The following is a 24397-nucleotide window of genomic DNA, read 5'->3' on the forward strand; positions in this document are numbered from 1 at the left end:
TGTTCATCCCTCATTGTTAATGTATTGAAGAACTTACTTATTACAGAAAAAAATATTTTTGCAGCAGATTTATTCTCTTTAAGTCCTGAAGGATTTATGAATTATAAAATAAATAACTAAAATCAGAGACTTTCACTCAGCTGGAACTGAAAGTCTTTTACCAGACAGCCTCTCTACTCTATGCCTCTGTCCCTAAACATTATTTTGGTGCACAATTAATGTTTAAATTGGCAATAAAATGTTTAATTCTTTTTAAGTCATTGGTCTGATTGAAGCGCAGTCCACTCAATCACTTGCTCACATGCTGAGGTTTGTCCCCCTAAAATAAGCGTGCATGACATGGGATCACTGCCTAGCTGGCCAGTGAAATGTCAGATTTGTGAAATCGCTGCTGGGACAAATTAGACTATGGCGATAAATGTAGACTATGGCAGAGCACCATGGTCTAAGTAGTTAATGGGAAACCCTGAATACTACCTTCAGATGATGTGATAAGGCAGGAGATGAGTATATAATTTATAAAGAAAACTCAAGAAAACCATGGATCAGTAGGTAGAGTCTGCCATCTTGACAGAGCTGCAGTGTAAAGCATTTTAAGGTACAAGCTCAAGTCTACTATCCACTCTGAAATCTTGTTTCTTCCAGGGAGCACTTTGATTGAGGTGGGGGAATGTGAGAGGAGATTAGGAGCTGCAGAGAGGGAGTTCCTACAGACATCAGCCATCAGCTTTCTTACCCCGCTCAGGAACTTTCTGGAAGGAGACTGGAGGACCATTTCAGTGAGTCACTTAAACCAGCAGGAAGGCCATCAACATACTGGTCTCCTTTGAATATTATGTTTTCTTATAATGGAATTCTGTCTGATAACTCACTTTTGCAACTGTACAAAATATTTATTTTGCAGCAGGAGGACAATTCTGTGTCCGACTTCATCAATCACTGCAGATGAATTTTGCATGCAGAATTTGAGGAGTGATGAGAGAGCATCTTAAACCCCCTGCAGAGCCTTTAGTCAGATGCTGAGGTGGTGTTGGGTTTAAAGAGCACTGTACTGATTCAAGGTAGAGATGGCAATAGCAGAGCAGAAGGAGAGATGGGAAATCTTGCAGTTTGAATAGACCACAGACTTGGGAGGTAATTGGATAATGATGAATGTAGGTGTGAAATCAGCTCAGGTTGAGTTTAATTACTGCGACTACATCAGCTTATCTGACAAGTTAGCACTGGTCAATAGTATTAGTTTCATCTTGTTTGACTTACTTATATTGTGGGGGATTTTTAAAAAGTAAATTTCCCAAAATGCTTTGCAGCTTAGTATGAGACGTTATGAATTAGGGCTGAACGTTTTGGGAAAGTGATCTATTTTCAATGTTTTTCACCAATATTGCAATTTGATGTGCAATTAAGTTCCTTTTCTTATGTATATTCCAACAAACACAAGCAATAGGTTATTCTCTGTATCAGCTCAAACTAGGGATAAACAATTTCGGAAAATATGTTATTGTGATGATTTTGACTCATATTGCAAATTCCATATCTATTTTTGTATTGAAGGGAGTGATGATTTATTTTAAATCATTCTCATTTAATTACAAAAACACAATTAAATAAAGTAAGAAGGATTTTTTTGTAGGCAGTTAAAAAAAATCCCTTGAATGATTGCATGACATGTAAAGCATAACATCTCTGCTGCAAAAAACGTTTTAACGTTTTGACACACATTTCAGGATAAAGAAATAATGCACCTTCTGCGATTTGAAAATTGCAGCAGGCCGTATTGAGATTTAATCTAGCCCAGCCCTAGTATGAATATGTCTAACAGCTCCTGCTGTATGAACAGTACCTCAGATAGGTCAAAGGTCAAAACTACAGCTTCTGTGAAGAAACCATTTTAAGCCCAAGAGTTTGAGATTCTTGTGGTTCCTCTCAAACTTTTTGATACTGATGGAGATGTAGTTATTGGGAAATAAAAGGAATCATATTTTATATTAGTGTAATATCACTGAAATCAGGATGCTAGTGGCCTAGTGGCTGGTTCACACCCCATGTGAGGAGACCATTTTTTCTTAAGGTGGACAGCCTGGGTTCAAGTCCATGTGGGCTCTGGAGCCACATGTGGCTCTTTTGTAATGATTTGTGGCTCTTTTATGACTTAATTTGAAACATTATTTCCCCAGAAAATCTTAAAAAGGAAAATCTGACCTCAGAAATTATCCATGGAAGTCACATTAGTCAGTTTGTTTCCCACACTTACACAGTAGGCTTTCATTGTCAAACGTATGTCAACCTCTAGTTTTTGTCTGTATATTTCCATTGTCCTTATTTGCAATTTTTTGTTACTTTTATTCCATGTTTACTGCTCTTGGCCCATTTTTGCCTCTTCTTTTTGACACCTTTATCCTGCTTTTTGCAATTTTTTGCCACTTTTTTGCCACTTTTCGCCCATTTAAGCTACCTTTTGCAGCTAAATGCCACCTATTTCCCATTTTGCCACTCTTTGATGCTTTTTGCCCATTTTCCCACCTTTTTGCTGATTTTTGCCAATTTTAGTAACTTCTCACTCATTTTTGCACTGGTTTTGCACACTTTTAGACAATTTATTGCTACCTGTAACTCATTTTTTTCCTCTTCTCACCCATTTTTGCCACTTTTCTCCCAGTGTTTGCCGTTTTCAGCCCATTTTTGCGACTTCTTTTTGTCACTTTTCACTTTTTTGGACACTTTTAACCTACCTTCTGCCATCATGCCTTTTGCAGTTGAATGCCACTTAAGTCCCGTTTTACCACCATTTTTCTGATTTTTGCCCTTTGTATTCACTTTTCACTCAATTTTTGCCATGTTTTTGCCACTTTTGGACCATTTCTGCCACTTGTAACCCATTGTTGTTGCCACTTCTCTCCCATTTTTGCCACTTTTCTCCCAGTGTTAGCCCATTTTTGCCACTTCTCACCCATTTAAGCTTCCTTTTGCATTTAAATGCCACTTTTTGCCCATTTTCCCACCTATTTTTTTCTGATATTTTTCCCTCCTCTCCCTTTTTTACTGCTTTTTGCCACTTTTGACAATTTTTTGCCACCTTTAACATACTTTTGGTCACTTCTCAACCATTTTTGCCACTTTCTGTCATTTTCCACTACTTTTCTACCAGTGTTTGCAGCTTTTTGACCACTTTGGCCGCCTTTAACTTATTTCAATTGCCACTTTTCACCACTTAGATTGTGGCTCTTGCAAATCAATTTTTCAACCCTTTGGCTCTTTGGTTGAGCAGGGTTGAGTAACACTGCTCTAATGTCAAAAATGGTTGGAACTATCTGATGAGAAGTCTGGAGCCTTTAAAAATATAAAATCCTGAATTTAAAATGGAAGGGAACACTGAATGGATAAAACTGCCTGGAATATATTATAGTTCTCAATCCTGTTTTCTCCTTCTGTGTATGATGTTGCATTATCCTGATAAGTCTGACTGACCACTAGAGGTCAGCATCGTTGCATATTGCTGTACTGTGGCTCACTACTTAATGACTCCATGGTTGTATTGTGTGTACTCAGAAAGAACGCCGCCTTCTGGAGAACCTTCGACTGGACCTGGACGCCTGCAAAACCCGTCTGAAGAAGGCCAAACAGGCTGAGGCTAAAGCTGCAGTAAGTCTTTTTTTCAATCCCATCTTCACCCCTCATTCCCACTCCCATTTTAATGTGATATAATCTTTAGTGGTGCTGTCACAACCCATGACTAACTATCTGTGTATTCATAACCTTTGCAGTGCGAGGGTGAAGTGAGTATCCCAGACATTCTTGAAGAATTTCAGTATGATGCAACAAGTTGGGTTGTCTTTTCTGTCTCTTTTGCTTTAGACCAATTATCCTTTTCAATTAAGCCAAGAAACCAGATGTTAATTGGCAGGAAAAAAAAGATGGCAATGGACTGAAACACAGCCTTAACCTGAAATTTGTTTCACTTTTTTCACTCTTGGGCCATAGAGGTTTTCAGAATGAATGACGATGCCTGCAGGCAGAAAAATTTTGTATTTAAATAAATCTGCAGAAGTCTAATATGAATTTTATCTTAAGCGAACCAATTCATGTCCTGAAGATCCTATTAATAGAAGTATTCTTTTTTTAGTTTGGACACATTTGAGAAATATATATGCCTTAAAACCCTCTGCTTTTTAGAAGCTTATTTATGTTTCATTTATAAATTATGATTTAAAAAGTCTGACCTTAATAGAGCTCAACAGTGTGGTCCCAAAGTTAAAATCCCATTCATTTTCCCCATAGTTGTTTTAAATATTAGGCATAATGTAATTACCACCCAAAGTAGACTTACCATGAGCCATCTGAGTGTGAAACAATGATTTACACTCCTCTAGAAGACTCAAGATATGATTTCTACATTGATTTGAAGAAAACATGGTTCACTGGTGGTTCAAATGTCTAATATAAGAGGAGCCTACTGTTCCCTTAAAAATATGTACCAGCCTTATAAACTCTGGCTGTCAGCTTTTGTTGCTTTACAAGCCATACTATAAAAATGAGATGAAACCTTATATACACAAGCTACATTAAATCCCCCCATCATGATTAGAAATATAACAATAAATGGAATAAGAAGGGCTTGTTTCTAACCCTAGAAAAGCTACTATTGCAATGAAGGTCAGGATCTAAAAGTGGGTCGTTTAAGGCAGGACCATCAGACATACATGAGCTGAAGAGGGTTTTTTTGTTTATTTTGTCCCTTAAACTTTTTAATGCATTTTAATGACTGAAGTTTTAGGTCTGAACTATATTTATATATCAGTATCGATGCCAGTAACTAAGGCTGGGCCACTGATTTCCTGGATGGATTCAATTTCGATTCACAAGGTCCCGATTCGATTCAATTTCCGATTCAATTCAAGTCAATATCGATTCATTGAGGGATATTTCAGCTACAGTACCTGTTTTACTTGAATAGGCAAGGGGGTCTTAGAGAACTAATGGCAGAAATTATACTTTCAGTTGAATTATTGATAAGAAACCTTCTAACTAGGCCCAATATTTAAAATATTAAAGTTCACCCTAAAAACTGACACAAACTTGTTTCCTGAAAGTACTTTTTATTGACCAACACATTTGAACAATCAGCATAATAAAGTGCAACATAGACTTAAGAGTCAGTAATCAAAGATTGATCTTTGAAAAAAATGAATCAGTAACAAAAATTCAAACAAAAAATCTATCTGAATCGATGTTTTTGAACCCAGCCCTACCAGTAACAGATAAATTGATTTTTAAATATGGTATAACTGATATCTGCAAAAATCCAACATCATGCACCCTTACAAATGGTGGAAATTTTATAACTGCGTTTGTGCTCATCTATAATAATTCATTTTCCAAACATTTTTATGCCGTTATGTTTGTCTCAATCATGTTTTGTAACATCTAAACTCCAAACTTTAGCATTTTTAATAAATAAATAAGGTTGCTCTAAGTTTTTAAATTTTGGCGTGATTGCTCATAAGGAGATGGTGGTGGATCCTGATGCCTGACCAGTTAAGAACCAGAATTATGGGATGCGTGCTTCCTTCACTCCCAGAAAACAAAAATATGTTCATAATCTTGTACCTTTGTCTTTTTTCTGTTTTCGAATCCCCTTTTTTGTGCCATGTCAAATGATTTGGGTGATATTGTTGCAAGCATTTCTGAAATGCCAATAGAGGAGATGAATGGTTAAATTCACCTAACCAGAACCAAAGCGTGAGCAGCCACTGTTGAGCTCTATTACACTTTTGCTTTAAGCACAGCATAAACAAACTCAGACTGACTGCTAATTGACAAAGTCAGACTTTTGAAACATTACTGCATGCTGGCATGCGCATGATGAAACATTCCTGACTAGTGTGAAAGGTTGTAAACATCTTTGACTGTCCTGTTTATAGAGGATTAGTCAGGCAGTGAATTACTCTGATAAGTCTCGAGTTTCTATGTTTTGTGGAAGGATGTTTACATACAGGTGTGTTACATCATAGCTCTGCACCTTTCTTTTATGACTTCAGACACGCCTAATGTGAAAGTGTGTGTCCAGGATTTACTTGGCAAAAACCTCTCCTCAAACAATCAGAGTGTTTTGATGCAGTTGATCCCTGGATTTAAAAAAATATGATTTTGCATGTTCCTTGGTATATTCTAAAGCTGCCTTGGCAGATGTTTAGTGTTTTTTAATGGTTAATTTAGTTCCAATACAACATTTTTTTAACAAAAACATCCTTTTTAATGCAGGCAAGTAAAACCTCTGTCCTGCAAAGTCAGAAACATGTTTGTCTTTTTCTCTTATGGCTGTAAGACGTGATGTCTCTAACAGCTATTTCTGATTAATAAAGGATACAGACTTGGGGAAAAAGGGTTAATTTCTGCAGCAGTCCTCTCTATAATCAGGTCAGACAATTAAATTCTAACCCATCAAATGCAGAAAAAGAAGCTGTTTTAAAGGAAGCGTTGCTTTAATAGATGTTGCAGTGATTATGGCCCCCTCAGGCTGCAGGCTTAAGCTGAACTTTATGCACCATAAAGACAATAAATAATGTAAAACTTAAAAAGTGATCATGAGATCATAAGTACAAAGATTCCACTCTACTGTCTAGTTTTTTAGAGTCGGTCTGTCCTAGACTTCAGACATCAGGCTGCCTAGATTACTGACAGGAATTTTGATTCTCATAAACGTAAAACACTTATTTCATTTTGATTTATAATACAACGTTAAGTAAGATAATATTAAAGAGATGAACAATTTAAAAACATTCACTTCTGCTGTGCTGTGCCATTCCTATATCTTCATTTCCTTATGCATAGCGTGAGCTGAAGCATGCATACATTCACTGTGAGGTAGTACTACTGTTAAACAACATGAACTATGTTTAACTTTAACATTTATCACTACTTTTAGATGGCTCCAGATTTTCAAGAGACTAGACCCCGCAACTACGTGCTTTCTGCCAGTGCTTCTGCGGTAAGGAGACAGTTCTCTGAGAACAATACCTCATGCTTTGAAAATAATGAAACTGTGCCAGGTTTTAAATGGTATTGTTGATAGTGATATGGTGATATGGTATGATAAAGAACAAAGTACTTTGGGCTTGTGAGTTCAGCAGAAATAGGTGGGTATTTATTATTGCTGTCTTATTAAAGGAGGACTGTATTGTAAGTAGCATTCCATGAGTGAGTCATGTCTGATAATATGTAGTAATGAGGAGCATTGATAACAGCGGCTTTGAAGGAAGTAGTTGAACTTTTTGCAACATGCCAGACTCTTTATGGAGCTCCCTTTATGGAGCTCCAAGTCCCTGAATTGTTTGACCCATAACCTCAGGTGGACCTTTGAAGGTTTTATGAGTCCATGTCTCTGATCCTCCCTAGAACTTCCCCAGCTTTGTCAGTGTTGAATAGTTGATTCATGCTGTTGTCCTGAAGTCAAGGATAAATGATTGTTCCTGTTAAAATCATGGTTTTATTTGATCATCCAGACATTTTTTCCTTTTTTTTGTACAGTTGTTTTTGTAGGGAACAATTCAGGAACGCCAGAGGTGTAAAGCTATAAATCTAATTACATTTAATGTTTTTGGAGAAATTCATATTAATTTGCTTTTTCATCAACAACAGTTCACTTTAAACATTCTGCATTTTCCAGTTGTATTAACATTTTTTTTCAATAAGCTATTAAGCCATCAAAATTCATGAAAAACAAAAAGAAACTAGAATGACATGTCTCCAAAAAACAACAGTGTTGAGTAATAATGAGGAAAAAATAATAATAATAATAATAAATAATAATAAAAAAAATTGAATAGATAAATAATACTTTTGGTTTCTGGTCTTTCTGCAAAGATAATGGTGTCTTGTAAGCCTATTTGGCCTGGGCATTTTGTTTATGCATGACACAATAATAAAATAAAATTAATCAATCAATAGATGAAGTATTAAAAGGAACCTGAGAAGGCACAGGCACCATAAAGTTATTGCTCATACCTTTCAGCCTGAAAAAACATTAAAAATGTAATCGAGGTTGGCACAAACCAGTTTTTAAACCAGTTCAGGTACATGTCAGGTCTTTGTATCGCCTAACAGGAAGTAAAAGTTCATACTCAGGGTTGAGAATGTGAGATGGATCAGACAAAACTCGCTGTGTGTGCCTGAGAATAGACTGTTCATATATGAACTGCAGGGAAAAGTTTCCAGTCCTCCCTAAAACCGTCATGGAAGTCTGCACCCCAACAACATGCACACCGCGTTCCAAATTATTATGCAAATGATATTTTTCTCTGATTTTCCTAAATAGTGGATGCAATGCAAATGCAGTCAGTATAATTTTCAAGTCATCAACCATGAGAGCATAATTCAAATTTTATCGAACAAACCTCCCAATGATAACTTTTTTTTTTTAATAAAAAATTTTAAAGTGCACTGTTCCACATTATTAAGCACAACAGAGTTGAAAACATTTTATAGGTTGTAAAGAACTGAAAATGGTCATTTGTTGAATTTGCAGCATTAGGAGATCATATTTACTGAAATCAAAACTATTTCAATCTAAAACATCATAACAGGCCAAGTTCCAAGTTAACATAGGAGCCCTTCTTTGATATCACCTTCACTATTCTTGCATCCATTGCACTTGTGAGTTTTTGGAGAGTTTCTGCTTGAATTTCTTTGCAGGGTGTCAGAATATCCTCCCAGATCTGTTTTTTTGATGTGAACTGCCTCCCACCCTCATAGATCTTTAGCTTGAGGATGCTCCAAAGGCTCTCAGTAGGGTTGAGGTCAGGGGAGGATGGGGGCCACACCATGAGTTTTTCTCCTTTTATGCCCGTAGCAGCCAATGACACAGAGGTATTCTTTGCAGCATGAGATGGTGCATTGTCGAGGATAATTTTGCTATGGAAGGCATGGTTCTTCTTTTTGTGCCATGGAAGAAAGTGGTCAGTCAGAAACTCTATATTCTTTGCCGAGGTCATTTTCACACCTTCAGGGACCCTAAAGGGGCTACCAGCTCTCTCCCCATGATTCTGGCCCAGAACATGACTCTGCCCCCTCCTTGCTAACGTCGCAGCCTTGTTTGAGACATGGTGGCCATCCACCAACCATCCACTACTCCTCCATCTGGACCATCCAGGGTTGCACGGCACTCATCAGTCAACAAGACCGTTTGAAAATTAGTCTTCGTGTATTTCTGGGCCCACTGCAACCATTTCTGCTTGTGAGCATTGGATAAGGCGGCCAAATAGTAGGGTTATGCATGACTGCAAGCCTCTGGAGGATCCTACACCTTGAGGTTGGTGGGACTCCAGAGGCACCAGCAGCTTCAAATACCCGTTTGCTGCTTTGTAATGGCATTTTAGCATCGCCTCTCTTAATCTGATGAATTTGTCTGTCAGAAACCTTCCTCATCATGCCTTTATCTGCACGATAAGCATGACACCACCATTTTAATAAAAATGATACATCATTTGCTTTAAAGTTACATTTTTTGTCTCTTTTGTCCAAAAAATCAACATAAAGGGGAAATTCCCACGTAGTAAATGTTGTCCTCTCTTTCATCCTGCTAATTAAACTAGCTAGCTAGGCATGCGTATTGACACAACTGTAGGTTCACCTTCATCTGCTACGTACCAAAAGAGAGAAACAGAAACTGTGCACATACTTTTAGGACCTTATTTTTTTTCTTTGCATCAAAAGATAAAGGGAAATACTGCAATTATTTTCCAGTAACCTTTTATGAAAAAGTAACAAATTAATTTAAAATTTGGATAGCAAAGCTAATGTGTGCCTGCTTCGACAAAAGAGTAATCTGAGTACTTTTACATCCCCAGCTCTGAATGCCATGTATAAACTGTTGGTTTCTTACTTTCATCTTGTCGTCTCTAACTTGTATTTTTCTCCTCCTGTTTTGCTTTCCTGCTCTCAGCTCTGGAGTGAGGAAGTTGAAAAAGTAAGTTCAGCAATGTTTGAGTCATGAACTTTACTATACTGCCTGTTCCCCAGGACAAGTGGTTCCTCAATCTTAAGACATTTGTTGCAATAGGTCACAGACACGGTTACAGTCTTGACGTATGAAAACATCAATGACTGACTCACTCAGTAGCTCCTGACCTCAGGCGCTACTCAGTAATTTCTTGTCAAAACTTGAATTGCATTATATTAATTACATGTAGTAAATAAAATCAGCTGCTAGTGCAGGAAGCAGAATTTACTCATTGAGTTCCCGCAAACAGATTTTTATCTGAATTCGTAAACTTAAGTAATCTTGCTTGCTGGAGTGCCTGCTCTTTTTACTAGCACTTTTTACAAGCAATCCAGGCATCATATTTTGCTTGTAATGTCTTGAAATTCAGATGGTTATACAGACTTATCTGGAGTTTGTGGCCTAGATAATATAGGTTTTACTATAAGTCAAATACACAGGCTAAGATTTGAGTTTTTGCATTGCAGAGTAGCTCCCAAATACATTCAGGAACCTCAATTCAACAAATATCAATGTGCAACAAATGCTCCTTCTGCCCTTCATTTTTTGATTCTTTCAAATCTCAACTACATTTTGGTCTAATTACTTAAAAGTGCATGTTGTTTTGGGTTGCAGGACATAAAATCTAGACCTGTATTTTTCTTCAATCACTCAGCTGTTCAGATAGTTTTTATACAAGTCTTTGGAGTTTTATCTGGACTCAAGTATGTCAATGTAATTCTTTCTGTTGTTTAGGCTGAACATGAGCTCCGAGTGGCCCAAACTGAGTTTGATCGCCAAGCAGAGGTTACACGGCTGCTTTTGGAGGGTATCAGCAGTACACATGTAAGTCTGCCATGTGACCTCCACTGCTTTTTTCAGTGACTCTCTCTCACACTCAATTATATATATATACACTCACATTTGTCACATTTTTATAGCACTAATGTCTGTTAAGATGATAGAATAAGAATGAGAGAATGAACAGACCCATCAGAGTCATTGAGAGGGTTAGGGATGCATCGGAGGACCTCCACACCGGAAGTCGGACGAGTGCCGCCATATCTCTTCTTCTAATACCAGAAGTCACTTGAACTGAAGGTCGTCTTCATTGTTTCCTTGTGCATCGCCACCATGTTAATATAGGCAAGTTTGTCACATAAGGAAATATAAGTAGACGAAAAAATGTGACTTCTCAGACTAACAAGCACAGGGATTACATAACATTAATTTTACTAAATCGATTTATGATCCAAATTCAAGTATCACTTTGCACAGACATATTATGCAACGGGAGCTTGGCTGGCCGGATGCCGGTGTCGCCGCCATGTTGCCAGAGGCAAGTCCACTATGTCATTCAAATACAGTAGACAAGGATTGTGTACGTTTTCAGAATAAAAGCTCAAATGACGAGATTACATGGATTTTATTGAATTATTTAACAAATGATCCATATTAAAATATTAACTGATAGCAGCATCCATGCTAAGCTTTTCCGCCATAATTGCATCGGCCTCTTGTCGCTGCTTGCTTACGTTACGACTCCGCCGCGGCTGAAATTATTGCCCCTCGGCGCTGATTTGTCCTGTCACTTTCTAACTGGGACCAAACGGTTCAGACGGGAGCTTTGCAAGATGCAAGATTTGCCAGTGAGAAACAAGGAAATGGACGTATCCATCTGCTTTGCAAGGTTAAGTAATCCTACCATCATCTCAGCTTTTAGTGAAACTGTTCTGTTTCTCTGCAGGTGAACCATCTGCGCTGCCTGCATGAGTTTGTGGAGGCCCAAGCAGCTTACTATAAGCAGTGTCACTTCCACATGCAGGAACTACAGAAAGAGCTGGGAAGGTGAGGACCAGATGGGATGTAACATGTTTTCATTCACACACAGTCTCACTGCTCATACGGAATTCATTCGGAATGGCTCACACACAAGATAGAAACGTATCCTCTAACAGCTTATGCTGACCTTAGCCTTTCTTCTAATGACCAGCAAAGGTCCAGCTGTACGTAAATCTACCAGTAAATAAGCACACTCATAACTTTAATATTTTCTTTGCAATCATGTTTAATCTCAGGTCGGAGTTTTAAATCTTCTTTTAAAAACATGACATTTTCCATAGCAAAGTAGTCCCATTTAAGGCAGCAAAGAAAATGGAGCGGGTAATTCTTCATGGCTTAGCTTCCTGTAACAGGCAAGTATTTAACATTGGTTTGACAACCAGGATCAAAGTGTAATAATGAACCCTGATCAGAGCATTAATGATGACACCATCTGAGGGCTATCCATGGTTTTTACCCGCAGCCATGGGCAAATGGTCTTTGTTTTTCTTGCCCTATACGTCCAGTAATATTGAATAAATAAGTTACGGTAGTTGTGATTCTTTACTGACCATTTTTAGTAACCTTTCATAATTCCGTAACAACAGCCAGAGCCAGAGCAGCTATGTAAAGGCAGATATGGTTTCATTCAGTCTGATCGACGTTATGAACAGAAGTTAGCCACAGATCACGGTGGACTTTACATTCTTAACCTATCTCTGATATGACTTATGTCAGTGCATATTTTTTATCGTTATGTAAAACATCAGCTTGCTTTAATTCTGGCTTAAGCAAAAAAAAACAAAACAAAACAAAAAAAAAAACAGATCCCTAAATATCTCCATTTGTTAAGCATAACAGCCTGTTATCATTTGGTTTTATGGTTTTTATCAGTTGTTTGTGTATGTTGTACTTGGTACTCAAATGTTTAACTAAAAAAAGTTTACTATAATAACAGTTATAAAGTCAGAATAGTTCTTTGTTTTTTGAAAAACATGAGTGCTGTTAGTTAAAATTAGTTATAAATATCTTTGCTCACTACATATTAACCCCTTCTTACCCCCAGGTGTGCATAAACATATAAAATAAACTTCTTTGTTAAATCAGCAATTGAAAAAAATATATAGGTTATTATCGGTTATCGGTCATCAGGAGTAAGAAATTATCGGTTATCGGTGTTGGTTAAAAAAAAAATAGTTATCGTGCATCACTAGTTTTACGGACTAAAGTTTATTTCTTTGGTCATCCTCAAACCTTGAAGTGTGACCAAAAGGACTGAAATTTTATGTCCGAAAAGCATATTTAAATATCGGTATCGGCTGAAATGAATCGGTAAACATCAGCATATCAGATACTGGCAAAAAACTAATAATGTACATCCATTGCATTAATTTTTAAAATGCTTTCACTGCAGTTGTGTGTTTTTCTATCAATGTGTTTTTTTTTTAATGTGCAGTTTTATATGTTTCTGCCCTGTAATACTTGACTCTGAAGCTTTTTCCCGCTCTCTCTCAGGCTCCCCAATGCTTTTGCACTGAACTCAACTCACTCCAAGGTTCCTGCTGGCTCTGCACCAGACGCTGACGGCAGCCCTGTGGAGACGGACACACTCAAGATTGAGGAAGTTCAGGCACCAGCAACAGGAACCCGCAAGGCCAAAGTCCTTTATGACTATGACGCTGCTGACTCGAGCGAGCTCTCCCTGTTAGCTGATGAGGTGAGATTTTATCATCAGGCTACAGATAGCCGACTGATTAACGACTGCTGGGCGTCAGCCACAAATCTCTTTAAGTACAGGCTCTCAGAATACACTCACTCCTGTAATTTTAGTCTTTAATTGTTTTAAAGCCTTGTTTCTCTGTTAACCTTAGCATCTAGCTGCAGTTTTCACATACTTGAGAGTTCTAGGGTCTGCCCCTGAAATACTCCTGAGGTTCTTGTTCACAGTGACAGTGGGTAGCTGTCCCTGCAGGATTGGAGATGGGGTAGAAAGGGGAGGGTAGGCTTACATGCACAGTGAAGTTTAGCTATGGTTACTGTTTATTTTGGGAACTTCAACCAGACTTGTCCCAGTATAAATGCACCAAGAAATAATGGCTTTACTGATGAAAACACATCTGACTTCTCTGAAGTAGGTGTAAGATATGCCTCTTTTAGCAGACTACTTTGTACATTTTCCACTAGTAACTAGTGAAAACCTTCAAATGGTTTTATTGAAGGATGAAAGATGAACAGCTCTGTAAGTTTCATGTGTGTGTCTTTCGCTGTTGGTACAAATACAATGCATGTCATCCCTTCAGATTGGTGATCATCAACTGGCAGCCCGAGGGCCATATGAGGCCCCCGATGGCTTCCCATCTGACCCGCAGAAAATGATCAAATTAAGAAAATGTGCAGAGGAAAAATATGTTGTGGTATTTTGTAGGGCTGAACGATTTGCAAAAATTATCTAATTGCAATGTCTTTCCCCCAAAATTACAATTGCCATTTAATAGGCGATTACTTTTAGGTTCCTTACCTTATGTATTTTTCAAAAGATGCTCCCTGGGTTATTCAGCAGCATGCTTTGGCTTTGCAGGGATTACTTGGCTAGAAATCCCCATATAGATACATACATTTATGACAATGTGTGTTGAAAACAATAAAACTATTCAGGAGCAATTAATCCATGGTAGCATAATTCTGAATATAAGGGTGCAACAAGCTTTATCCCATAAAGGAGGCGGTTGGGGTGGAGGAGATGAAGTTGGCTATCCGCTGATCGCAACTTGGGGTGTAAATTTTGTGAACTAACACTAAGCTTCATTAAATTGAGAAAGAATGAGTTAATTATTTTTGCTCATATTGCAAATTTGATGTCATTTGTTTTATTTGAGGCAAATATCATTTTTATGTCTCCTCACTCTGATTAAGGAAAACATACATAAAATACGAAAAGGAGGATTTTTATAAACCATTATAAAAAAATTTCACACTTGAATGTTTGCATAATGTGCATAAAATATCTGCCGCTGCAAAAATATGATTTATCAAACTGCTATTTTGACACATTTCAAGGTAAAGGAGTTTTGCAACCTGTGCGATTTGGAAATTGCAGCAGGCCATATTGCAATTTAATCGAATATGGCTCAGCCCTAGAATTTAGAGTGTCTTGTCTTGAAAAATACGCCTTAATCAATCTCAAAAACAGTCAAGACTTGAACAATTTTTTCAAGATTGGCTCAATTTTACATAACTACACCTATCAGCCATTATAAGTGAATATGATGCATGATAAGCACATACTCATCGGTCTATTCTTGTTTAAAGCTGCCAATTATTTTCCCTGCCTGAGAATTAAAACTATAGATCTGCACTTTTCTTTTTTTTTAATTTTTTTGACCTAACATGACACAGCATATTAGTATCCAACCCAGCAGTTGACAACACCAGCCCTAGAAATTTGCAGCCAAAATATTTCAATACATCGCTCAGGACTGATTTCACTAAGGCTCAAAATTGTTTACATTTTAACAGAAAATAAAGAATATTTAAAGAATAATAAGGTAATTTGACCAAAATATTTATTTCCCTATATTTTTGTTTAAAATATGAACTATATAAAACTTTTGGTGTCTGCCAACAAAAGCTGGCTGTATACAGGCCTACAGGCTCTAGATTTTAGTTTACTGAAGAAAACCAACAACTAAACTTCTGCTGGGATGTGTGTTGAAGCTGTTTGATTTTTGGGTCAAATTCTGGTGTGGAGGCTGTGGAGCATGTGCAGTCTGCTCAGTCCACTGTGGGAGTGATTGAAGGGTTTACATGCAAAAGATTATTAACCCCCATCAGTATGATCTAGGCGAGTTAGTCAAACTGCAAGAAATTAGATCCAGTACGACTTCACTAGCCGAACATGTTTCCATGTATTTTAAAAGTCCAGTTTTAATCCAACTGGAACAATACATTGGCTTTTTCTAACTGCATGCAAATATAGTGAGAGTCTTAGACTCTAATGGCAGTTTTTGCCTCTAAATCGTTGCGGCATGTATTTTGACACTTTGATGTCATGTGTCAGACATGTCAATACATAAGCAGGCAGTGTAAAAGCCCTGACTTGTTGACACTCAAGCCAAAATAAAAACAGGTCAGACATACGTTTCATTGATTCTGAAACAGGCATAAACAACCAGTCCAGTCTGGATGAGGGCATTCCAGACCACCTCAGTATGTGGTCTGGGATATTGGATATCAAACCATTTTAGTTCTGAGTATCTGAGTGCTTGAATCAGATATAAATCTCTTTTAATGCATTGTAAATCTGTGATAATGAAGCAGTTTTATTATGCAAGCAGAAATTGCTCTGGTTGCATGCCAATGGTAAGACAGAATCACCACCCTCTTTCACATTCCTTATCCTTCCCGCTTGGTCCCACCCGACTTCACATGAAGAATTAACCAGGGGCAGGAAGAAAAGAATACATTGCTGGTAAAGGATGGCGGTAAATTCAGCTGTGCGGCTCACCCTGGTAGTTTCAGGGAAATTTTCAGGAGTTCTGTATGAAGCCTGATAAAATTTTCTGTGTTGCAGCTCATCACAGTTTACACAGTGCCGGGAATGGACTCTGACTGGCTCATTGGAGAGAGAGGGAACCAGAAAGGAAAAGTGCCTGTCACGTACCTGGAGCTGCTCAGCTAAAAAAAAACACACACCTACACACACATTTTCACACACACATGTGCATGTGCATGTGCATGTGTGTGAGTGGGTACTACTAAAAGCCATGAGGATTTTCCATTCACTTCAGTTATTTCACACCTTTACACTCAGCCGTAACCCTCAGTAGCACTCCTACAGCAACATGTTAAATACAGACGTAGACTTTTCCCTGTGTGGAGTAAATTCACACTGACAGCAGGGAGAATGGAGACGATGTTACAGCGGAGACAGGAACATCCTCACGGGGAAGGTTAACATTCCTTCAAGATTTGTTTGGTGATTTATAAAGATGTTTTTTTCTATTTATTTCTTATTTATTGTCGTGCATCCAAAAGGCTGAAGTGGAGCTTTACACTGTAGAGAGTTTAGTTGTGAAAAGATGTGATGCAATTCCTACAAAGATTAATTCTAAATTTGGAAAATAAAGTTCCACTCAGTTTGACAGTCAGTGTTGGGGTTTAGTAATCAATGAGAAGAAAGCGTTATGTTCTTTTTGTCTTCATTGACTTGATTTTATAGTTCATGCTTTTTTACTGAAATGCAAAACATCTTCCTCCTCTCTTTTTTTTTTTTTTTTTTTTTTTTTTTCTCCTGGCTCTAAAATTCCTCTGGAAGAAAACTTTGCTGCACTGAGTTAAGATATGTTTGGTGGTTTTTTCTTCATTGAGCAGATGGGCATATAAAACAAACCTTCAACACCCTGCTTCCCTATTTAAGCACTGATGACGGGTCAATCCTCCTCTGAATAATCAGTGTAGACACACTGCTCACATTTTACAGACGTGGGTGTACAAAACTGCTGATTCTGACATAAAAGTTGTTTTGCCCTTCATGCCTCTGTGTTTAAAATGCATAAAGGAAAGCAAAAGATGTTACTACTTCCTGTTTTAGGTGCAGAAATGTGCTCTGCTCCTCTTTTTTTTTTCATCCGGTATGATACAAACAGAAACTAATTTCTGTGTTTCATTTTTTTTTAATCCTCAACCAAAGCAATTCAGATATAATAGCTTACAGTTAAGAGAAATAATAACAAATATAAAACAGCAAATAAAGATTTTCTTGGGTGCTTTATCATTCTTAACTCTTGAGAAGCAGATTTGCCTTAACTGCTCTCTAAAATGAATGTAATTCTTTAATTATTTAATACAAAAGTAGAGTTTGTTGGTGGTAGTAGGGATCAATATGACTAACAGTTCTGATTTATCTGTTTATCCACTTGTTCTGATTTAATTTTTTATCCTTATTATTATTATTATTGATTTATTTCTCTGTATTTTTTTGTCTTGCCTCTTCTTTCAACTTTGGAGTCATAGGACTGGATGAGAAAATAAATGTGGAATTACAAAGAAAACTGCAGAAAAGAACAAATGAATGTGGAAATAAAGAATCAAATATAATAGAAACATTTTGTCATAGATATTTGAATTTCCTGTCCATATCCACTTACTGTGATGTCATAATTGGCAGTACAGTGGTGCAGCGGTTATTGTCACCTCATAGCAGGTGCTTCAGTCCCCAGTCAGACAGGGCCTTTCGGTGTGGAGTCCGCACCAGCTCCTCCTTAACAGTGTTAATTTCGTCAACAAAAACTATGACTAAAAATGTTCGTCGACAGCCTTTTTTCCATGACAAAAACTAGACTAACAAATTGATCTGTGATGACTAAAACTGACTAAAACTAAGTTTAGTTTTCATCAAGATGACTAAAACTAGACTAAAATGTAATGTAGTTTTCGTCGGACATTCAAAATCTGTGATATTTCTCCACTGTGGGTAGATCTGTCAAAAAACAATGTAGCTGTAGCTATTCTGTTTCTCAGCTGTAGAAAGCAGGGACCCCAGATTTGGCAGAGAACACACTACGATGGTCTGGTACCAGATTTAAACAAGAAAATAAATGCTTTAACTGAAAGTAAAGACTAAAATGTGAGGACTTTTTATGGACTAAAAGTAGACTAAAATGTTTTGAGTTGTCGTCGACTAAAACTAAAAGGATAGAAATAACTAAAATGTGACTGAAACTGAAATGCATTTCATTATAAGACTAAACTTAAAAATAGCTGCCAAAATTAACACTGCTCCATAAACATGCTCTCTCGGTTCATTATTGGCTCTTAACTGGCTGTAGATGTAAGTGAAAGAGTGTACATAACTCCATGATGGACTGGCGAGCAGTTCTGTGTATCTGCTCCGTGTGTCTTACCTCCAGTTTCTGCATACTCAGCCTGCATTCTGATCCTCTCACAAAGCGTACGGAGGGAATCGCTCCCTTTCCAGTCAGTCTTTTCAGTCCCACTGCATGTGCTTCCGCTCCGTCCTCTGGCATATCCCAGAAGAGTCACTTCACTTGCGATGTGCAGAAGGTCTATTTTTAGTGTCGGCCACTGCCAAACTATATCAATCCACGTAGACCAGGTCAATCCAAACAGCCAGAAAAATGAGTAAAGCATCTGGTCAACTTCAAAATACAATACAATGCACAGACTCACAATCAGAAACCATATATCGATATCAACATTTCACCCAATCCTGTAGTTCAGACTACAGGTCACCAGTCAGTCAGTGGGTCACAGTGCTACTACGGCACCACCGATGTAGGAAATTTTAACTTTGGGGTGGAAATATATAACCTCCCATAAACTTCCTAATGTACTCACCCAAGGCAGAAGCAAGAAAGACAAACTAGTCTGTTGTTCACAAACTCTTCCTGCATGAACTGACAGTCCTGTGATCTTGAGTTTCCAGCTGCTCAGTGCTGTGCTGTGCAGCGCTCCAGGATGCTTACATAGTGTGAGGTTGCACACAGTCGGTCAAAGCAAAGCGGTGCACAGCTGGGTCATAGCGCAGGCGGAGTATTTGGATTTTGGGGTAAGTGTGATAGTTCTCTGCAGTACCTGACTGCAGAGTCTACCTCCCTGATGTTTGCAGAGTCACCCGCTGGTCATGCCTAATCATACAGACTCGCAGCTTTCTCCATTTGAGGCACAGCAAATCCTCGCAGTCCTTACATGTCAACATAATTTGTCCTGATTTGCTCAGCAACATTTTTCCTAAGAACAGCACTGGGGGGAACATGTTACAAAGTAATCCATTAGAGCACTCGGATTACATTGTCTTGTAATGAGTAACATGACGGGTTAGTTTTGCATGTCATGTAATTTGTTATTAGTCACTTTTTCATAAAAGAAACTTACCTTAGGTCATCACAGAAAAGTACTGTGAAGCATCTGCACAGTTTCTGTTTCTCTTTACCCGTTAATATGTTAGCTGCATGTCAGCTGAAGGTAAACATGTCTGCGTCGGTGCGTGGGTGTGGCTAGGTGATTGTGTTAGTGATATGGCGCAAAGGACAGCTGGGCTGTAGAGTCCGCACATACAAAGATGTTCAACTGTCTGGATGCTGTTTTAACAAGCAATTTAAAGGGATACTTAAACATTTTGGCAAATTCATCCATTGCCATAATTCCTATAGTCTTAGTAATAGGTTTGTTACCTTTAGTTGTCAGTGCAAGCTGTTTTTAGATTGGCTGCTGCCGAGTTCGGACCTGCTATGCCAACTCAATGTAAGCAGACGGTATTCCGGCTTTCCCCCATCAAACTCATCAAATACACAATCCAACAACTCCAAAATGCTCTCGTGGACAAGTTGTGACCTGCTCATTCACCACGCTATGAAATAATAACGTATAATTATGTAACATTACGACGCATGAGGAAATTAGTCGGAACAATTTCTTTAGTAAACCACAGGGCGGAGTGACATAGTGCAGCAGCCATGCCTGGAGTGTAGTTCCAGCTTTGCATTTAGCTTTAAAACATCTCTGTCTCGTAATGTTCCATGATTATTTCATAGCGTGGTGAATGAGCAGGTCACAACTTGTCCACGAGAGCATTTTGGAGTTGTTGGATAGTGTATTTGATGAGTTTGATGAGGGAAAGCCGGAATATCGTCTGCTTACATTGAGTTGGCACAGCAGGTCCGAACTCGGCAGCAGCGATCTAGAAACAGCTTGCACCGACAACTGAAGGTAACGAACCTATTACTAAAACTATAGGAATTATGGCAATGGACGAATTTGCCATAATGTTTAAGTATCCCTTTAAGGGTCGTAAGATTTTGTAACAAAAATCCTCTAAGACTTTTCTCTTCTCAACAAGTAACCTTGTCAAGGAACAGGTTACTTTTCTCAATATGTAAAAGTAACACTACCTAACACTGCTGAAGAATCTACAGTATGGTGCAAGGTCAGTGTGACCTTCAAAACTTAATTATTTCACCCTCAAGTCTAAGTGTAGTTGAGTGCCAAATAAAATCCTCAATGCACCCTGAATTATTGTGCTGACAGGTTTGAGCTCACAGTGACAGTGGTGTTGTACCTCTGTGATGTGTTCAGGTCATCCTTGAGTCAGAGTGGACGTTTCTGCAAAGTCTGAAGAAATTACCTTAAAAGGAACCCTGCACGATCAGACAAGTTCATCTTGTTGGATAGATATTTGTATCCCTCATATGTATATTGAACTAAAAAATTCACTAGATATCTGCATTTTGAGTAGTTTGAGTTTACACCAGGTGGCTGCTGGTACTGTGACGTCACTTAGCCGCAGCGCTCTTCGCCGTTCCTATGCACTAACCACTGTTTCAGTCTGGCAGTCGGTGTTAGGGCTGCATCTCAGAGACGCTGCAAGTGTCACACACAGAGAATTTGAAGATCTGACGTCACTTCTATTTTTTCTTGCACCACGAGCGGTTATGGGTCAGCCATGTTTAGCTTGTTGTAGCAAATATTTACATCCACATTGGTAGAATATGTTTGAAATCCGTTTCTTGATGAACAAGATGAAGACCTTGAGCTAAAACATGTCTGTTTAATAAAGTTGTTCCCCAAATTTCTACTATTTATGAAGCCCTCTGTTTCCAGACAGTGCAAAATGTTGCAGGTAAAGATAAACACAGTACAAAACACTTCTGGTTTGTGCTTTTCAAAGAAAAAGCCCACTTTGGCATTTCTTTGGAGAAACTCCCTTAATATGTACATAATGCTTTTATTTTGAAAAGCTAGCAGCACACTTCCTCGATACACTGAATCGAGTCACTTGTAGGGAGGTTAATTGAGGTAAAAGGAAAACAAAACCAACACACAGCAAACTTGTGTCTGGTATGAAAGCTGTTATGGCAGCAACAGCTGCAAGCAGAAAAAATGTCTGAAAAATGGTTACTGCATAGCAACGGCGAGGAGCGCTAATGACTCCAGCGTGTACCAGTGTGGACCAAAACATGGCGGCCACTTGGTGAGTTTATGGGCTCAAATTTACTCAAAATGCAGATCTCTGGTGAGTTTTTTAGTTCAATATACATATGAGAGATACAAATCTCTATCCAACAAGATGAACTTGTCTGATTATGCAGGGTTCCTTTTAAGAATAAAGGTATTCCATTCACAAACAAGGGGTGAACATGACTTGACCTTTGCCCTAAGACCCAACCTCGTGAGTTAATCCTTGAGTCAGAGTGAAAGTTTGCGCAAAGTATATTGGGTTCACAAGAAAGGCCCTGACAGACATGGGGACATTTGTGATGCCTCCTGCATAAAAAGACAAGAATGCACCAAATAAATCCATATTTATAACTAAACCAGTACTATAATTTATTACTGGATTTTATATATTGTTTTGATTTCTTTATGTCTGCACTTTACAATGTTCTTACTGTTTTACTGACTACTTCTCATTTTCCACATTCGTTTTAGTTCTTCTATAATTAATGATTCTTTCAGCACTGCTATGACTCCACAGCACTAAAAATGTCCTTTTTAAACAATATGAAGCAAATAAACACAGCCATGCTCCCATTGAAACTGCCTTAAGATGATGGGAACCTTGCTCATGCCACCCGCTGCACTCACAGAATGTGCTTGACACGACAAAATGTCCAGACTTCACCACAAACAGCATGCAGCACTGTAACTCCTCTTATGTGTGTTGGAGGGACTTTGGTTTGCCCTTGGGTGTTAGATGAATTTTCCAAATTTTCTGTCTGCTGCTGTTTTGTCTGCTGATCCTTCCAAGTGTCTTCGGTCTTCGTGCTGCATGTGCTACAGCTAGTAGCCTGTCCATCTGGACATGTGTGTTTACAGTTATATGATGTAGCTAAGTATGTTTGTGTCAGATCTTGAGCACAGAGAAACGTCTGCACTCTCTCACATGCAGTATGTGTGCATGCATGCACTTGTTTTTGTGAAATGAGCACAACGTCTGAAGTCTGCTTATGAAGAAGTTACGTTACTCCGGGCAGGTTAGAATGTTGCTATTTTACGGTTTCCTGCTCTCTAATCTTGTGCTCATTTCAACATTTTTAATGTGTTCCTTTACTTGTTGTGATTCTGTTGTACCTCATCTTGTATTATTATTATTTAGTTCAGTATGTATTGCCTGCTCTTTAACACTGCTGAGTGAAAGAAATGTTGGGATTTAATAAAAAAGAATGATTTACTTGATTTGAGTGACTTTTTGACAGCAGGCATGAACATGTCATTTTACACCATTTATGTGACAAACCAGAGATGAAATCCTTTTTTTTTTTCTTCCTGATACGATCATGGTACCAAGGTGTTGGGTATCAGCCAATATGGATTAAAAATCTGATACCAGTGGGAATTTCCTGGACTGACTGTGCAGATTTGCAAATTATTTTTAGACCAGTGCCATTTTAAGTATTATTCTTTTAAACTTTGACCTCAGAAATTATCCATTGCAAGTCACATTAATCAGTTTGTTTCCCACACTTATACATCAGGTTTTAATTGTCGAACTTAATTGTCAATCTTTATTTTTTTCTCAACCTTGCTGCTTTGATTCCTTTTTTACTGCTTTTAGCCCATTTTTGCCTCTTCTTTTTGACACTTTTATCCTACTTTTTTGCAATTTTTTGACTCTTTTTTGCATTTTTTTGCCTCTTTTCACCCATTAAGTTACCATTTGCAATGCCACCTATTTCCCATTTTGCCACTCTTTGATGCTTTTTGCCCATATTCCCACCTTTTTGCTGAATTTTGCCCACTTTAGTCACTTTTCACTCATTTTTGCAATGGTTTTGCCACTTTTGGACCATTTTTTTGCCACCTGTAACTCATTTTTTTCCCACTTCTAAACCCATTTTTGCTGCTTTTTTCCTAGTGTTTTCCGCTTTTAGCCCATTTTTGACATTTTTATCCTACTGCAGTTTTTTTGGCCCTTTTTGCCTATTTTTGCCACTTCTCATGTATCATGACTTTTGCAGTTAAATGCCAGTTAATTCCTGTTTTCCCACCTTTTTTTCTGTTTTTTGCCCATTTAAGTCATTGTAACTCATTTTTAACTCATTTTGGAACATTTCTGCCACCTGTAACTCAATTTTTAACACTTCTTACACATTTTTGCCTCTTTCTGCCCTTTTGCCACTTTTCTCCCCATTTAATCACTTTTCTCCCAGTGTTTGCCCATTTTTTCATATTTTTGCCACTTCTTCCCCATTTAAGCTGCCTTTTGCAATTAAATGCCACTTTTTGCCCATTTTCCCACCTATTGATCCTGGTATTTGCCCATTTTCCCATCCTTTTTTCTGATTTTTGGCACTTTTTAATGAATTTTTTTGCAACCTTTAACTTATTTTTTGATCACTTTCCACCCATTTTTGCTACATTCTGCCATTTTCACTACTTTTCTCCCAGTGTTTTCCACTTTTTGACCACTTTCGCCACTTTGACTTATTTCAATTGCCACTTTTCACCACTTAGATTGTGGCTCTTGCAAATCTATTTTTCAACAATTTGGCTCTTTGGTTGAGCAGGGTTGAGTAACACTGCTATATATGGACCTTAAATGAGTACAGATTTATGCATTTATGCAGACAGTTTTCATTCAAG

General features: G+C 38.0%; 1 protein-coding gene across 6 annotated transcripts in view; it reads left to right on the top strand.

Annotated features, from left to right (window-relative positions):
- The window catches only part of LOC121510418 (endophilin-B2-like), a 36472-nt gene extending 18309 nt beyond the window's left edge, over nucleotides 1-18163 (top strand). For 2 of the 6 annotated variants that reach the window (XM_041788447.1, XM_041788448.1), the window contains 9 exons: nucleotides 646-779; nucleotides 3550-3642; nucleotides 3765-3776; nucleotides 6926-6988; nucleotides 9941-9964; nucleotides 10733-10822; nucleotides 11724-11824; nucleotides 13313-13514; nucleotides 16368-18163. In XM_041788447.1, coding sequence (XP_041644381.1) covers nucleotides 646-779; nucleotides 3550-3642; nucleotides 3765-3776; nucleotides 6926-6988; nucleotides 9941-9964; nucleotides 10733-10822; nucleotides 11724-11824; nucleotides 13313-13514; nucleotides 16368-16475 — 827 coding nt within the window. In that variant the 3' untranslated portion in view covers nucleotides 16476-18163. The remainder of the gene's footprint in view (nucleotides 1-645; nucleotides 780-3549; nucleotides 3643-3764; nucleotides 3777-6925; nucleotides 6989-9940; nucleotides 9965-10732; nucleotides 10823-11723; nucleotides 11825-13312; nucleotides 13515-16367) is intronic. The other 4 variants (XM_041788449.1, XM_041788451.1, XM_041788452.1 and 1 more) reach the window with 2 other exon arrangements.
- Nucleotides 18164-24397: the final 6234 nt, after the last annotated feature.

This window comes from Cheilinus undulatus, linkage group 5, assembly GCF_018320785.1.
Source record: "Cheilinus undulatus linkage group 5, ASM1832078v1, whole genome shotgun sequence".
Classification (NCBI taxonomy): domain Eukaryota; kingdom Metazoa; phylum Chordata; class Actinopteri; order Labriformes; family Labridae; genus Cheilinus; species Cheilinus undulatus.